The sequence below is a fragment of the Argopecten irradians genome, chromosome 1 (genome assembly GCF_041381155.1).
Source record: "Argopecten irradians isolate NY chromosome 1, Ai_NY, whole genome shotgun sequence".
NCBI lineage: Eukaryota > Metazoa > Mollusca > Bivalvia > Pectinida > Pectinidae > Argopecten > Argopecten irradians.
In genome coordinates this window covers 73014346-73033297 of record NC_091134.1, presented here as the reverse complement: position 1 = coordinate 73033297, position 18952 = coordinate 73014346, and the positions used below count along the sequence as shown (strand labels likewise).

The 18952-nt window shown below is 34.2% G+C and overlaps 1 protein-coding gene and 1 pseudogene across 1 annotated transcript; both read right to left on the bottom strand.

The window, feature by feature from the left end:
- Positions 1 to 4963: 4963 nt before the first annotated feature.
- On the bottom strand, positions 4964 to 6503 carry LOC138314163 (carnosine synthase 1-like). Its single transcript, XM_069254350.1, has 3 exons — positions 6378 to 6503; positions 5091 to 6243; positions 4964 to 5025 (listed from the first exon to the last, which is right to left on the bottom strand). The coding sequence occupies exons 1-3, from the start codon at positions 6501 to 6503 to the stop codon at positions 4964 to 4966; spliced, it is 1341 nt and encodes a 446-aa protein (XP_069110451.1).
- A 7396-nt stretch (positions 6504 to 13899) lies between these two features.
- On the bottom strand, positions 13900 to 17421 carry LOC138311130 (carnosine synthase 1-like; annotated as a pseudogene).
- Between the last annotated feature and the right edge of the window lie 1531 nt (positions 17422 to 18952).

The window sequence follows — 18952 nt, the reverse complement described above, 5'->3', positions numbered from 1 at the left end:
AAAAGTACAATGTCTCCATATATAACTTATAAGGGTGGATACAGTACAATGTCTCCATATATAACTTATAAGGGTGGATACAGAAAAAGTACAATGTCTCCATATATAACTTATAAGGGTGGATACAGTACAATGTCTCCATATATAACTTATAAGGGTGGATACAGAAAAAGTACAATGTCTCCATATATAACTTATAAGGGTGGATACAGAAAAAGTACAATGTCTCCATATATAACTTATAAGGGTGGATACAGTACAATGTCTCCATATATAACTTATAAGGGTGGATACAGAAAAAGTACAATGTCTCCATATATAACTTTAAGGGTGGATACAAAGTACAATGTCTCCATATATAACTTATAAGGGTGGATACAGAAAAAGTACAATGTCTCCATATATAACTTATAAGGGTGGATACAGAAAAAGTACAATGTCTCCATATATAACTTATAAGGGTGGATACAGTACAATGTCTCCATGTATTATACTTATAAGGGTGGATACAGTACAATGTCTCCATATATAACTTATAAGGGTGGATACAGTACAATGTCTCCATATATAACTTATAAGGGTGGATATACAATGTTCCATAATAATAAAGGTACATGTCTCAAATAACTTTAAGGTGGATACAGTACAATGTCTCCATATATAACTTATAAGGGTGGATACAGTACAATGTCTCCATATATAACTTATAAGGGTGGATACAGAAAAAGTACAATGTCTCCATATATAACTTATAATGGTGGATACAGTACAATGTCTCCATATATAACTTATAAGGGTGGATACAGAAAAATACAATGTCTCCATATATAACTTATAAGGGTGGATACAGTACAATGTCTCCATATATAACTTATAAGGGTGGATCAGATACAGAAAAAAGTGAACAATACAATGTCTCCATATATAACTTATAAGGGTGGATACAGTACAATGTCTCCATATATAACTTATAAGGGTGGATACAGAAAAAGTACAATGTCTCCATATATAACTTATAATGGTGGATACAGTACAATGTCTCCATATATAACTTATAAGGGTGGATATTAAGGTGGATACAGTACAATGTCTCATATATAACTTATAAGGGTGGATACAGAAAAAGTACAATGTCTCCATATATAACTTATAAGGGTGGATACAGTACAATGTCTCCATATATAACTTATAAGGGTGGATACAGAAAAAGTACAATGTCTCCATATATAACTTATAAGGGTGGATACAGTACAATGTCTCCATATATAACTTATAAGGGTGGATACAGAAAAAGTACAATGTCTCCATATATAACTTATAAGGGTGGATACAGTACAATGTCTCCATATATAACTTATAAGGGTGGATACAGAAAAAGTACAATGTCTCCATATATAACTTATAAGGGTGGATACAGAAAAAGTACAATGTCTCCATATATAACTTATAAGGGTGGATACAGAAAAAGTACAATGTCTCCATATATAACTTATAAGGGTGGATACAGAAAAAGTACAATGTCTCCATATATAACTTATAAGGGTGGATACAGTACAATGTCTCCATATATAACTTATAAGGGTGGATACAGAAAAAGTACAATGTCTCCATATATAACTTATAAGGGTGGATACAGTACAATGTCTCCATATATAACTTATAAGGGTGGATACAGTACAATGTCTCCATATATAACTTATAAGGGTGGATACAGAAAAAGTACAATGTCTCCATATATAACTTATAAGGGTGGATACAGTACAATGTCTCCATATATAACTTATAAGGGTGGATACAGTACAATGTCTCCATATATAACTTATAAGGGTGGATACAGTACAATGTCTCCATACATAACTTATAAGGGTGGATACAGAAAAAGTACAATGTCTCCATATATAACTTATAAGGGTGGATACAGTACAATGTCTCCATATATAACTTATAAGGGTGGATACAGAAAAAGTACAATGTCTCCATATATAACTTTTAAGGGTGGATACAGTACAATGTCTCCATATATAACTTATAAGGGTGGATACAGAAAAAGTACAATGTCTCCATACATAACTTATAAGGGTGGATACAGAAAAAGTACAATGTCTCCATATATAACTTATAAGGGTGGATACAGAAAAAGTACAATGTCTCCATATATAACTTATAAGGGTGGATACAGTACAATGTCTCCATATATAACTTATAAGGGTGGATACAGTACAATGTCTCCATACATAACTTATAAGGGTGGATACAGAAAAAGTACAATGTCTCCATATATAACTTATAAGGGTGGATACAGTACAATGTCTCCATATATAACTTATAATGGTGGATACAGAAAAAGTACAATGTCTCCATATATAACTTATAATGGTGTATACAGAAAAAGTACAATGTCTCCATATATAACTTATAATGGTGGATACAGAAAAAGTACAATGTCTCCATATATAACTTATAAGGGTGGATACAGAAAAAGTACAATGTCTCCATATATAACTTATAAGGGTGGATACAGAAAAAATACAATGTCTCCATATATAACTTATAAGGGTGGATACAGTACAATTTCTCCATATATAACTTATAAGGGTGGATACAGAAAAAGTACAATGTCTCCATATATAACTTATAAGGGTGGATACAGTACAATGTCTCCATATATAACTCATAAGGGTGGATACAGAAAAAGTACAATGTCTCCATATATAACTTATAAGGGTGGATACAGAAAAAGTACAATGTCTCCATATATAACTTATAAGGGTGGATACAGTACAATGTCTCCATATATAACTTATAAGGGTGGATACAGAAAAAGTACAATGTCTCCATATATAACTTATAAGGGTGGATACAGTACAATGTCTACATATATAACTTATAAGGGTGGATACAGTACAATGTCTCCATATATAACTTATAAGGGTGGATACAGTACAATGTCTCCATATATAACTCATAAGCAATAAGACAGTACCGATTTCTAAGAGTTACGTATTATACAGTGTTTGGTAGGAAAAGGGAAGGGTGCATAGATTTAGTACAGAAAAATGGTTCAGAGATTTGATGAGTTGAATATCAGTAAAACAAACACTGGTCATGTGTATATTACCAATATACGAAAAAGATCAGATTGATTTTGAGATAGACAGTAAAGTATATTAGGAGGTCTATAAATACATACAATAAGAAAAATATACTAAAAGCATATATATCAGTACAAATAAGTTCAAGATTGTTCGATTAAGGTTCGATCTGTGTTCAATGTTGCTGTTATTTTTAGCATAAATATATGCTCATCCTCCATTATTATCTAAAGATATAGCCAATGTTAATTTTTTGAAGAAAATATTACCATCAGGGATACAATCAAACATTGGTCAGTAACGTCTGCTTTTCCAATCTCGAGCAGTTCCTATCTGGTCTGCTATGCAGATTAGCATGTTAACAGTTAGTCTACACTGCATCTTTCAGCGTACCACTTGTCGTCAAACAATACGTGGAAAAAACATGAAAAATAAGTTAACAAACATGCAGTTACATTATAAGTAGATAACAAATTTAGCCAAGAATCTTGATAATAATCTTAACATATACATCACACTTCGATGGCTCAAGGAGTCCTGTTACAGTATGTACATAACAATGTGTTTAGACCCGTCAATTACTGTATAGGAGATGAATTACGAGCATGTGAAATTTCAAGATTTACAGTTTGAGCCTTTTTGTAGTGGGCTTACTTCCGCAAATTACTTTTAAAAGCGCCATTGTCGTGACCAATTTGAATTTTGAAACATTTCGAGAGGTTTAAATTCTAACAACAATATGGAATAGTATGTGCATTAGCGATTGGAGATGTATATTAAAATTCGACATAGTTTATGATAAGTCATTCTGGTTTTGAACGAGCATTTCCATTGTACTATATCAGCCAACACAGAAATAAAAATGGCGTCGTCATCTATAACGTCGCTTCTGATTGGCAGATAAAAATATAATGATTTCATCGAATAAAAGAGTCCCTCTGTGGCTACTGAATTTTGAAGACATGATATTATAGTAGATTAAATTGAATAGATTATTATGGAAATATAACACAAAACCTTAAGGGAGGCCGCATCATCAACCCCGGAAACAACAGCGTGTAACCTCAATTTACGTATGCTTCGTTTATCTCGAGTTGTTCTTGAGAAAAAACACCAAATAAACATGCGTCAAAAATGTTTTTGTGTTATACATGTAAAGTATTTAAATATTTAGCTAACTGACTTAATATTAAGGAATGAATCAAATCAGATAACTGTAAAGCCTGATTACATTGGTAACCGACGACGTCTCACCACTTTGATATGTGTGTTAAAATGATATATTTACATCAAGAAACAAAAATTTAAAAACCTCTGAAATGTAACAATCTCCCGTTTTTCGGTGGAAAAACATCAAATATACATGGACATATATCTTGTGTTAAACGTCTCTGTTTACTACAATATCGGGGAATTAACAGTATACAGTTGTTTCATGCCTTTTCAGTCAACAGTCAAAACTCTTTCCCAAGGTGTTGGGACCAACACCGAGGAAAAGAATTTTGACTGTTGACTGAAATAGCATGAAACAACCGTTTTGTTACCTGAACCGCAATCTTAAACTCATCACTGAACTTCTGGTGAGAAAGACTATCGCCAAAAGAACACCGATATTTGGGTCGATCCGACGCGCCAGGGTTTATGACGTCAAAAATTAATTATGACGTCAACAATAAACGCATGCAAACGTTCCATCCCGGTCGACAGTCAAACTATTGACCGGTCAATAAGCGAAATTACTTCATTTTTATTTATATAGAGAGTCAGTTAACAAAAGCGTATGATTATCATTATTGAATGAATCAGATGGAAGGCATAAACTGACATTAGTTTACGGTTTATGGATTTATCGCCTTTTGTTTCATTTTACATTAAGCCCACAAACTTGTAAATTTTTCTATGTCATACTCTGTTTCGGTAAACCCGAGACTGCAAGAAGTATGGTGAACGCTTATCAGATGCATAAATGCATGAGAATATTTGTTTTGGAATTAACCCGATAGAGGTCGAGCAAAGCTTGCCTTGCATGCTTGATATCTTTATTACTCAATGCAACCAGATGACAGAAACTTAAAGGAAATTCCTCTTCATTTTGTTTCAGATCTTTCAGTTCGAACATTTCTAGAAGGATGGCCTTTGCATTAGCCAATGACTTCAGTGTTTGGATGACTTCTTTTTTCAGAAATTGTTCCCTGTGAAATTTTGTGTAAAGGTAGGCTCCCACAGCAAAGCTTCGAACAGAAATATCCGGAAAAGACGGTTTGATTCCACATGCAATGGCAGCTGCAATCTCCCATAGAATGACGCCATGTGTAGTCTTGTAGACAATGCTTCGACGATACATGCCAATTCTTCCATTGATCTCGACAAGCTTTGGACCAGACTCCGTGATCTTCCACTCGGTGTTAAAAACTCCGTTCACTAATCCGACCTTACAACAACATTGGTGGGCAGCCGTGGTGAGCTCTGTCTGTAGTTCATCAGACAAGCTAGAAGGTTGACAGGTGGCGGTGTCCACAAACATGTTCGGGAGGTACAAACCAACATCAGTGATCAGGCCGATCATCAGCTCCCCGTCGTATATAACAACGTCAACATTGTAAGACAGACCCTGTAGTAGCTCCATCAAAACCAAAGACTTTCCGAATTTCCCTCCTAAGCGAGATGTATCGAAATTCCTCTGTAGTCTGTTAATCTGTGAGAGACAGTCGTCTTTTGATGTGACTTTCACAACTCCCCAGGACCCGACATCAAACTCGGGCTTGAGAACGGCGGGATATGTTATCTTCTTGGCATCACTGATATCTCTCACGGTTCCAATGCGGTATGATATTGGTGAATATATCTCCGTGGTATACAGACAATCAGTAGTGTTTTGTCTCAATATTTGATACGTGTTATGCTTACTCCGGACAGTCATGGCCGCATCCGGATGGATTCCTCGGACTCCCAGTTTTTGACATATGACAGCTGTTATTGGTGTATCCGCCTCGGTAAAAGTAAAACATCCGTCAATATGTCGATCTCCGAGGAGTTGGATAATGTTGTTTGCGTGGCTATCTATATCGGACTGGTTACTGTAATCATAACAGATGAGCGAGTGCACTTTGTTCGGTTCATCACTATAAACTGTATGTGCCACCAAAATGACCTAGAAATTAAAAAGGAAAATGTCGTATATGTATCAAGGAAAATGATGTTTTTTGAAGTTTTGTATTATTTAATTCTTGAAGACCATTGATGCAATAAATATTCTAAATATAACGTTACATGTATGGAACTCACCTTAAGTTTTACCTCCGTGAAAATGTCCCAGATAAGTCGGTTGCCAGAATTGCTTGTCCCAATAACGAGGATAGTCTTTCCTTCCAGGGCCTGTCTCATCTGTTCAGGGTATACCTGAATGGACATTTTGTAGGAAACTTCTTTGCTGAGATTGTGTCTTTCTTTCTTAGGCTGATAGTTATAAACGTTTTGGGTTTATTTGCTGATGACAACAGGTGGATCTCTATAGACTAAGATGAATATTGAAATATTAATGATAGTATGTACCTTTATGTTATCTAAGTAAATTTATGTTTATTAACATATTCGATACATTGATGTATATTTTCAATACCATAATTGGCCATATTGCCACAAATAATTTCCATTTCAGTGATGCAATGCACTTATAGATAACTCTCTTTACACATACGGTAGTCTGCAAGAAGTATGATGAACGCTTATCAGATGCATAAATGCATGAGAATATTTGTTTTGGAATTAATTATACAAAATGCAACATAAGCCCTGCAAACACGCTCTTTGCAAGATATTTATTATATGACGTGTTGAGTTTCAGCTATTTAACAGATTTATTACACACCGTTTATATTTGCTACGCCGCTTGAGGCATTGCAGTCAGAATCGTATGCAAATCACGCCTTCTTGCAGGATAGCAATGTAGCAAGAACGCTTGAATCAGACGAATGTTCGTTGTGCAACAAGCATTGCCCGTTGTCCCAATAACGGGGATAGTCTTCCTTCCAGGGCCTGTTTCATCTGTTCAGGGTATACCTGAGTGGACATTTTGTAGGAAACTTCTTTGCTGAGATTGTGTCTTTCTTTCTTAGGCTGATAGTTATAAACGTTTTGGGTTTATTTGCTGATGACAACAGGTGGATCTCTATAGACTAAGATGGATATTGAAATATTAATGATAGTATGTACCTTTATGTTATCTAAGTAAATTTATGTTTATTAACATATTCGATACATTGATGTATATTTTCAATACCATAATTGGCCATATTGCCACAAATAATTTCCATTTCAGTGATGCAATGCACTTATGAATATCACTCTATACACATACGGTAGTCTGCAAGAAGTATGATGAACGCTTATCAGATGCATAAATGCATGAGAATATTTGTTTTGGAATTAATTATACAAAATGCAACATGAGCCCTGCAAACACGCTCTTTGCAAAATATTTATTATATGACGTGTTGAGTGTCAGCTATATAACAGATTTATTACACACCGTTTATATTTGCTACGCCCCTTGAGGCGTAGCAGTTAGAATCGTATGCAAATCACGCCAATTTGCAGGATAGCAATGTAGCAAGAACGCTTGAATCAGACGAATTTTCGGTGTGCAGCAAGCATTACCCGTTGAAGTAATATTAAAAAGAATGACAGAAACAGACCTGAATTCGGGATTTGGGCGCCATCTTCCTGAAAAATCGTGGTAACGCAGGGTTTGCATCTATCGAGATTTTAGTGTAGAACAAGCATTCATGGTAAATCTATTCTGAAAAAGCGAATGACTGCTATAGTCTGGCGGGTTTTCCAGCAAGATATCAGTCATATAATGATCTCCAATAATAAATATGCTATGGCAATGTATACGTCTAGTTTCATAAGCAATTCGCGCCATCGTGCAGAATAGTCGTGTTGCAAAACGCTTGAACAAGCATCGCCTTTTCGGAAAAAAATATTAAAACGAATTACGCTAACAGACTTGAATCTGTCCAGATTCGGACGTCATTTTCCTGGTTAAGCTTGGTCACACCGCGCTTGCATCCATAGAGTAGGGTCACCGTGTCATGCAAAATCTGTTACATCACAGGTAGGTCAAAATTACAGATTCAGAAATTAATATTTTCTCTTCAAAATGGTGTAAATATTAAGATTACAGCCCACGAAGTTGGATATTGTTAAACGAGAGATAGTTCCACATCTGATATCTTCAAAATATTTAATGTGATTGTCCTTCACTCCAGATGTAACAGGACACTATCTAGACTATGTAATAATTCTTACAGGTCTGGATAATTAAGTTCTGTTTGAAATAATTCCTTTTTATTTGTAAATCACTCAAGTTGATATAATAAAGATGTTCAAAAAGTTAAGACTGACAATTTATTAAATATTACATTGAAAAGATAAAAGGTAACCGGACACAAATGACGCTTCAATAGACCATATGCATTTCTCAGTGATGTAAGCGGCATTTTTGCAATGACGAAAGGAACACCTGACAAAAACGGCACTTCCTATATATTGCTTGACACATTTGTCACCGATGTCAATACGATGAAACGCGTTGTTTTTGGTGTAAATATCAGCGTGACAACACATGATAAGATATTAGGTGCTTGAATAAGGTATCTTTATACAGATGTATATTATAGGGAGTACTCAGTACATTGTAGAATGAAAAGAGGTTATAATTCAGCAGATATAATAAAGAAATATGCTCGTCTTCCTTTCATTTTATGAATCATTAATATACATGTACCATATTACATGTACAATGTATACCTGTAAAGCTACATTTACTTATTTTGTTTACTCAAACAATGATGATGACACTAGCTAGTAATTCAACTGTATTAAAAAGAGAAATCAGTCTTCTGGTTGTCTGTTTGATTGAAAAAATGGGATCCATTATTTGGTAATTTACAAATGTTCCATACGAGCAGCAATAAAAAGGAAAACCACAATTATATAAAGTGGCGAGGATAAAGTGGCGAGGATAAAGTGGGGATAAAGTGGCGAGGATAAAGTGGCGAGGATAAAGCTTTTTCTTGACAGCCATGTTAGGGAGAATATTTCTATACGTCAATGTTTAATATCTATGTGTCAATAAAAATTGTTGAAATGTTATTAATGGACTTATTTGAGACTTTTAATATTCAATTATATTAACAAACCAAATACTAAACCGTATATCCAGTTTATCTAATGTAACGCTGTGAACAAGCATAAGGGAAAATAGTATTCAATCCATCTCTTTTGCATTTTGATAAGAAAGCAATAATGTGATCAAAACTTTTCTAACATTGCAACAAGCAGTCATTCTAGTTATATTCAGGCTTTTCATTTATTTAATGTTAGTACAACTTTCATGCTCCCTTTTCAAAGATTTAAAGATTCCAATAAACAAAGATTAGGAATGAGATGTTAGACTTTGAGATTTCATATCATAGCTGTTAAATAAAATAGTTACCATTAAATTTTAAGACTGCAAAGCAGTCGAACTTTAACTTGGTTTATTTGTGAATAACATATTTATTAAAAAAAAGTAAAAAAGATGATTTAACTCTTATAGTTCAACAGTGCAATATAGCAAGAATAACTCCAGACATTTTATGAAGAAGAACAAATAAAATTACATGTTGAGGACAGCCACGGACATGTAATTTTATTTGTTCTTCTTGTGTCTTGACAAAGGGGCGGATCGCCTCGAAAATTCGACAATCTTTTGTCCACACTGTAAGAATTGCTTCTTTGTCCTATATTTACTACTTTAAGTAATTCGTATCCTACAGACAAACGTCTATAAGGATCCAGTGTTATATGGAAAATAACTGTTGATATTATACATACGGGATTATATCATACATGCATAGCTACCCATGTACTACAAACTTATGGCGCCACAGCATCAACAGCTGTCTCCCTAGTAACATCTCACCGTTTTACAAAATACTGCAATATACTCTTCATAGACAGCTGATAACTCCGTGACGTCATAATGTTGTATTGTATGGATAGCCATGCGTACAACACGAGTGTGTATCATGAGATAGGTCAGAACTACATCATAGGGTAAGAAAAGACTCTTTTATATGTGAATATGAAGGATAGTAATATTTTCCTATATGCTACCACTGTGTGAATTTTGATCAAAATCATTTGGTCAAAGTTCAGCACACGCTTGAAGCACAAGCTTGAATTGATTGGACTGCACAGGTTAATTTTGATTTGAATATGACGTTTTACACCTTCCGGTGTATCACGCGAATATTTTCTACGCGTGTCTTGTCATGGGTAAGACAGAGAAATCTCCTTCACCGGAAGTGCAAATATTTCTGTCCAATGGGGTAGAAATATTTGTCTTCCAGTCTTCAGTTTAGAACCGGATATAAGCTCATAAGCTAACTCTTTGATTTGAAACGTCGCATTAGACCGTAGGTTTTAAGGTGTATTGTAAGTATTACAATATCTCAACTTACTTATATCTATTAAACGAATAGCAAGGTTGACACTATTCTGTAAATACGTTAGATATATATCTATGTTTAATTCTTAGTACTGTGAGTTCCATGGAATTCATGTCATCCGAACTTAGTCCCATTTTACGATCATGCAATGGGACAGCAGGTAAAAGTAACACCCTAACTGCAGGCCAGGGGGTCCACTTATAGTTTACTAAAACCGTTTGTATTCTGTGTGCAATTAAAATTACCTAGAAGCATGAACATTGAGAGAACACCGCGATTGCTGAATTCGTGACCAATGTAAATTCGGATAAAGACATACTCGGTGTTATTGAAAGCATAAATGATCGGGATATACTTAAAGAGACAATAAATGATTTTTTTTATGTTGCTATAAACAGGGATTTTGTTATTTTAAAATCAACATAAGTTCACGCTTTCTTTTAATAATATTCGAATGTCAACATAACGATATACAATGTAGCTTACTATCAAACTTCATTATGATTCATTTATAGTAAGAAATTTGTTACTTTACACAGTCCGTCATTGATAGTTCCGACAACAGCCATATTGCATCAGTTGATATACCACGTATGTAAATACTGATAGAAAATGTGGGTTTATTGGTATTAAGATGATGCTATCAGCTGATGAACATGTGTTGTTGCTGCAGTATCTATATCATATTAACATAAGGGACTAATTTCGTTTGTTAAAGGGCTATTGGAATTTGACAATGTATAGAATGCATGAAGACTTTTAGTTAAATGATGCCACATTGGATCAGACGAAGGGCTCCGAATCGGTCGAGGTATTCTGCTAGACTTTAGAGATATTCCTTTTTAAACGACTTTTGCAGATCAAAAATAGTCTTCCACGAGTTGGTAATTTATGAACAACATTACATGTGTATCCAAAAGAATACAACTATGTTAATGCTGAAACGGAAATGTTTGTTTTGAAGCAGACGCTGATTTGTCCTCAACACTCAATACGTACTAAACAATGTCCAAGTTTCATTTCCGCTTGTCATTGTAAACAACAAAGAAAACAATGATAACAATGTAATTACTAAATTGCCTACCAGAGATCACTTAATATTGACCAATATGACTACCCTGACCTGTCTGACAGCGAAGTCTAGGGGACATAGCTTGGATTTTTGGTTGTATTAGTTTAATTTCTTATTAACAGTCAGGGTTATGTAAATATGTGCAAGGTTTATTTGTGTAGGAAAACCGGAGTACCCGGTGAAAAACTACAGACCAGCGGTCAGTACCTGGCAACTATCCCACATGGGAAAGGGGAAAAGTCATATTATATCATATAATGAAATATAATATAATGTAAAGCAAAATCATACATTGGTAATAATATACATGTAACAACGAAACATAAAATAATGTAGAAACAAATAACGGCATATTTAAATAATATACCAATAAAAGAACATGTTATAATGTTAGCACCAAATAAAATAACTGTATATGCAAGTAGATATTTTAATCACTAAATGAAAAGGTGACGGAACAAAATGATTGTAAAATAAAAAAAGGTGGAGTTATCTCTCCGATATTTTAAACGTAATCAGATATGTATAACACAAGTTTTCTTGTGATTTAAGTACATGTATATTTGATATTTTATCACCCGAACAACCGGAGATTGTTACATTTCACATGTTTTTTCATTGTTGATTCTTCCAGTACATACGTAAATAACAATAACAAATATAACATAGCGGTATATGTTGATACATCAGCGGTTACACACGTAATCAGCCTATACTAGCTTGTAGTCTGATACTGTGGATTACTTCGCTAGTCTCGTCGGAAATTCCGACCAATCTGATTGAAGCTTTCTAAGCGATTGGATGACAGATAATATTACTTTAGGGTTGAAACTTTCTTAAGAAATGAATCTAATTTTTTACAATGATACTTTATGTGCAAAATATATTCCAGCAAGCATCATTTCTTGATTTATAAGTGGTAACATACATTATTTACAATAAGCTACATTGAGATATTTGTCAAGCATATAATAACACGAAGATGTGGAACGCTATTTCTCGCTGTTCAAAAGATACAACCTATTATAGCGTACTGCTATCTCCTCACCTCATTTATTTGATACTCTATAGTAGGCTAACAGCGTAAGTATGGCCAGGCTTTTACATCGTTTATACAATGGAACTGTACAAACGAACAATGGAACATTACCCTCATACAATAAGAGTGGAGGGGTAATATGTCCAGACATCCTAACTACTCGGCCACCGCAGCCCCTTAGGGAAAGAACAATTCAGTCCAGGTCTATCAAAGCTTAAATTTATATGTGCCACGTCTGGGCATACATTTTGACATGTTAATTTTGTCTTTTAAATATCAAAAGATTTGATGAATTAAGTAGTGAAAACCATTGAAGGTCACAGAAAAATGCATGGTACCTTATCAATATTAACCATAACATTGACATTTTGCACATTAAACGTTTTTGGTTCTTGTTATGTATGTTGTAGACCACAGTTTAGTTTCGTGGTCTAACCATATTTACTCATTTCATTGCACTGTAAAAGAATGTTTGGCAGTAGTGCATAAATTCATTTTGATTTTTTTTTTGTGTCCGTGTAAAAGTAAAAAATGCATTGTAAATATCATAATTCTCAAAATGCTTCTTTTTCTTCATGATTTACCTACCACTATGATAATCATGATACTTACGGCACATCCAACATTAATTATTATTTCCAGGTCGGAAAATAATACGAAAACATTGTATTCGGGCGCAGACCCTTATCCTATAATACTGCTGTTATACGTGAACATAATTTTTATATTTCAGTCTTTAAGAGTAAATATTTCCTTCACTAATAAGGTCTTTATGTACACAGTAGCTGCACACTTCCAAAACTTAGCCTCAATTCATATTATCAAAATGTATTTTAAAACTTGTTCGCTTTAGAATGTAGTTTCATGGCAAGGGAGACAACTTATGTTTGACGATTGAATAATTACAGATTACTTCAAACTGCCCAAGCATTTGAATGATCGTGATTTAATTTAATAAGACTTTTCTGGCATTTTGGCCGTTTGAAATTTTGAAAAAAAATACTCTATTAGGTTATAGAAATATAAACATTAATAATTCCATCAACCTTCCATTGTTTTAACGTTAAAAACATATGTTAAATTGATGAAATATTAGATGACATCTATGTAATATATCAACAGGAAACATATAGTTATAAAATTATGGCAGATAACCCGGAGTCCTTATCAATGAAAATTAAAGGCTTTTATGGTGTTAAAATGGTTTTTATTGATGAATCGTAATTCAATTTCCTTAATAATTGACTGAATAAAATCAAATGTATCAACTGTTATCATAATATTTTTCTTTAACAATTCAACATCATAATAGTGATATATTTGTATTTATATATGTGAAGATTTGTAAGAAATGCATAACTATCGGTTTTACCTGATTACCACCAATACAAAAACTAAGTATTTAAAAGGCATTGGTATAAATCACACCTGTTAAACTATACATATACATTTTTTGTTTCAGATTTTTTTTATGGGAAAGTTTACCTCACACGAATGTTGTGTTTTCATGTACATAATATATTTTCATAATTTGAATATCCATTTAAAAAACTTGACATGATCAATTTCTTGATAAACGTGCATAGCAATATATTACTTGAAAGTATAAAGAATTGTAAACTACATGGACACGACTATGAATGGTTTGGACTCTTTGTGGCCCTCGTAATGTCGTCACACATGGTATTGTAGATGGAGTTACCGTGGTAGCCATCCGGAATATGCATAAAGTAAGCAAATTTGAAAATTTGATAATTGTTAGCCTTGTTTTTATTCTAGAAATCATAGAGAGCATCATTGAACAAACTTTTAATTTCTCCAAAAGATGTATTTTAATCGTCTGCATATTCTCAGTAAATGTTAAGTCAGTTCAATTGTTTCTTGCATGAAACCCTATCCCTATCAAAAATATGTCAAAAATGTATAAGAGAAGTTTTAAATATTTCAATACAATGATACTTACCTCTTAGTTGAAATAATAATGGAATTTTTGGGGGGTTGGGGGTGCAGAAGGGTCTAAATCATATAGCACAAAGTCCTTATTGGGTATGTGAGACTACCACCTGAAGCTGCTCTTAAATAAATATTGATATTTGTTTAATATATACATAAGAAATATTCTGGAATAATTGTATATTGGGTTTACAATACAGTATTATATTTACAACCTCATGCCCACATTTCTGTGAACCTCTCAATGTCATAATCACTACACAACAGCCCGAGATTATGACAAATGTTTAGAAGCGCTTCTCTTGCATACTTGGTGCTTGTGTTGTTGAGAGCAATCAGATGGCAAAACGGTTTTTGATATTCATCCTCACACTCCAAGTCTATGACTTCAGTTCTCAAATTTAAGATTATGTCATTCGCCTCAGCCAAAGATACCAGCTTATCCCTGACACCATTTTGGAGGAATTGTTTCCCGTGATATCTAATGAACAGGAAGGCTCCCACAGCGAAACATTAAACAGTAATTTTAGGAAAGTAGGGCTTGATTCCACAGGCGATAGCGGCTGCAATCTCCCATAAGATAACACCATATGTAGTTTTGTAGACGATGCATCTACGATAGCATCCTATTCTTCCATTAATTTCGACCAGTTTGAAACCGGATCTTGTCTTTTTGAATTCTGCATTGAAAACTCCATTTAGTAAACCGACATTATAGAAGCAATGATGAGCAGCGGTAATAAGCTGTTCCTTAAGTTCCCCCGACAAATTGGTAGGTTGGCAGGTTGTGGTATCATTAAGCATGCCTGGAACGTAGAGACCAATGTCAGTTATAAAGGCGGCCATGAGTTCCCCTTCATAGATCACCATGTCGACATCGTAGGATAGCCCGTCTAGGAGCTCCATTAGAACCATTGACCTTCCAAAGGTCTCCCCGTGAGATGACGATGCAAACATAGTTTGTAATCTGTTATAATGAGAAACGCAATCCTCTGCCGACATTACTTTTGTCACTCCCCAGGAACCAGCGTCATGTTCAGGCTTTAGAATGGCTGGGTAATTTATATGCTTAACTTCCTTGATGTCATTTACATTTCGGATGCGATAAGACTCAGGTGAAAATTGTTCTGTATCGTAAACAGTATTTCTTGTTTTGGATCTGAGGGCTTCGTATGTCTTTTGCTTGCTCCGAACTGTCAATGCCGCTGTCGGATGGACTCCTCTGAGCCCAAGCTTCAGACATACGGCAGCCGTGATGGGGGTGTCCGGCTCAGTAAAGGTAAAACATCCGTCAATTTCTCCTACACGATCTCCTAGAAGTCCAATGATGTTGATGGCGTGTTTATCAAGGCTGGACTGGTCGGTGTAATAGTCATAGTAGATTGTTGTATCCACCTTGCTTTCTCCGTAGTTCGAGGTACGGTGTGCTACCATTATGACCTGTAAATATTAACGATGGTTCTAAAAAGACAATGTCAATAACAATTAAAAGCCTTGTATGCTACTTTAGATTTATTCATTCCCTAGCGATTATTTTGAGATAGCAATGCAATTCATTTCTGGCGTTAAATAACCCCTTATATGTTCAACTATTGTTGTACAAGTAAGTTTGACTGGTAAAGACGTTTAACTGACATTTGATCTTTGGTACCTACGTTATGATATAGACTGCTTTAAATGATGTATTATTGATTAAATAGACCTGAAATGGTACGTTCAATTCTCACAAAATATAAATTGAGAAATTTTGTTTTGAAGCATATGTTTGTTATATCTGCGACTAAATAATTACGCATTGGACTGTCAAACGTAGACTGGCTTCTCCGACAACTCTCGATCTGTACCGTTATAGGAGGTCGTATACTAATTGCATCAAACCATTAAAGAGATTACCATATAGCCCATTCCATATAGCTATGTGGCTTTATACTCGTAGAATTAATTTTACCTTGTTTTAATATCAAATCTGGCTTTCTGATTGGCCTGTTCTTTTTCATACCACTATGAAAAAATAAATTCCGAAAATTGTGCGAAAGCCCGACGTTATCGTGACGTCACAATATAAACATTGAAAAAATAAAAAATGCAAAAATAATCCATTGGAAAACCAATGGAATCGAATATCAAAATGTATTCTATTTCGTCAAATCTTTTTTCCTATTTCATCGGGTTATGATAAAATATTGTCTGCAAACTTTTGTGAGAAAACGTTACGCGGACTCACACAGTTTACAAACAATTATCTTTTTCATATCCGAAGGAATTTTAAAAAAGTGACATCAATGGTTAACTACAAATATATTTTTTCAAAGCAAGCAAAATCTTGACTATATTCGACCAAGACAATCTAATTTATTGGTAACTACTTATTTTTAATCTTATGTCTTAAAATGTTTTTCACAGTTTACGCGTCAAAATATCTTTACCGGATACAAGCAGTTATGGAAATCTAATTGATGAGATTGTTTTACATCACTCTTTCACCACAAGTGGTTCCACTGAGGAATATCCAACTCGTCTTGTAAAATGATATTTATTGTTAAAAAATTACCTTAATCTTTGCGTCTTTAAAAATATCCCACACGGACCTGGCTCCACTTCTGCTTGACCCGATGACCAGGACAGTCTTGCCTGACAAGTTGTCCCTGACTTGGTCAGGGTAGTGTGTGACCTCCATCCCAGCCATTGTGAATGAGACAAGATCAACACTTATCGCTGTATATAGTCGTATGTGTAAATAGACTTACCTGAACCTACGGTGGACCATACGTACAGATCGTCAACAGAAATCTTCAAGATAGGAAAATGACAATAAAAACACAAAACAGAAACATATGGCGGTATTGGCGTAAATACTCTGAGTCACGGACAGAGTGGGGAACTCCTACACATTCAATTTACAATGAAGGCGTAACAGGTTGCGTTTCAAAAGAAACGAATTTTAATAAAAGCAAAATACAACAGAATAGAATACAGTATTTAATGTCTTATTATGAAAATATATAGAGGAAGGATATTCCTTAGTCCTTGATGAATAACTGTTATATTTCATCGAGTGTGATGGAAACTTTGATATTTTACAAGTGAAAAATATAAAAGTTTTCAGCTCAAGAGATGAAATGTAATTCCTATTCAACAAGAAAAATGTAATAATCTGTTTATCACATTTGATGTCTCTGTCCTAGTTCTACACATATATATGGAACTAAATTAGTAAATGAGAGTGAAAGAGGTAGTAAATAAGTATCATGTCGGATTGAAATACATGTACCAACTGTCCTGATACTGGTACATGTATTTCTATCCGGCATGATACTTATTTACTACCTCTTTGAATCCCACTTACTAATTTAGTTCCACACTTTGGGATAATTAACATAAAATAATCAAATGCACATTTATGGTCCAATAAGTATAGCTGCGTGTACTATTATATTGTTGGTTTTATTATAAGAAGGTATTCCCGCCAGAACGATGTTTCCACTGTAAACGCTGTGATTGGTCAATATTGAGTAAAAACATAAAGATTGATATTTGCACTCGGGTGAAAAATACCAAATATGTTTTCACCATAAAACCTTATATTTCACTGAGGAAAATGTAATATTTAGTAAAGTTTCTGACGAAAGGGGAAATTTTTGCATAGTTTAGTCCAATTGTTACAAATCTATAGAAAATATCATAAATATGTATAATAAATCCATAAATGATTTTTATCATTTCCATGGCCGATACCAATTGCTGTATATACATCTAATGTTTCAAATATTTGTGTACGGGAAAGGAGGAAAACGGGAAATATAGATCGATTATCAATTGTCAGATACATGGGAGTACACAGATGTGCGTTAAGTACAAATTGATAAGGCATAACCAGGTATAACTGCATGCAGGCAATTATAATTGTAGTCGTAACGGGACAACTGGATGCGTGGAGTTAATTGTATCAAAGGAATCGCCACTTCTTTCCTTATCTTAGTGTCGTATTATCGATTCATCAGTAACGACCATTCAGAGTTATTCATCCACACAGATGTAGCTGTTTTCAGTTCAATTAAATAAATGTATATCATAATAACCACCTACAATGTTCGATTAGAAAGTAACAGTTAAAACATCCATGCAATTTATGTCGGGCACGTCATTAAAAGTGTATATATATATTTATTTATACTTGGACTGATTCTAAGAAAATTCTGTTTCCTTTTCCACAAATATTTAGTTTAAATCGAAACTTACATTTGATCTTATTTCGGCTGGGTGTTGAGATTGTCTTACCTACATTTTCAGAAACAATTTC

What these genes read in the sequence shown, in the direction of transcription:
- LOC138314163 (XM_069254350.1), bottom strand. Translation starts at nt 6,503, where the DNA reads ATGTCCATTCAGGTATACCCTGAACAGATGAGACAGGCCCTGGAAGGA. An exon ending in TCACGGAGGTAAAACTTAAG is followed by an intron (nt 6,244 to 6,377) that starts GTGAGTTCCATA and finishes TTTAATTTCTAG; the next exon opens with GTCATTTTGGTGGCACATAC. An exon ending in AGCTTTGCTCGACCTCTATC is followed by an intron (nt 5,026 to 5,090) that starts GGGTTAATTCCA and finishes ACCATACTTCTT; the next exon opens with GCAGTCTCGGGTTTACCGAA.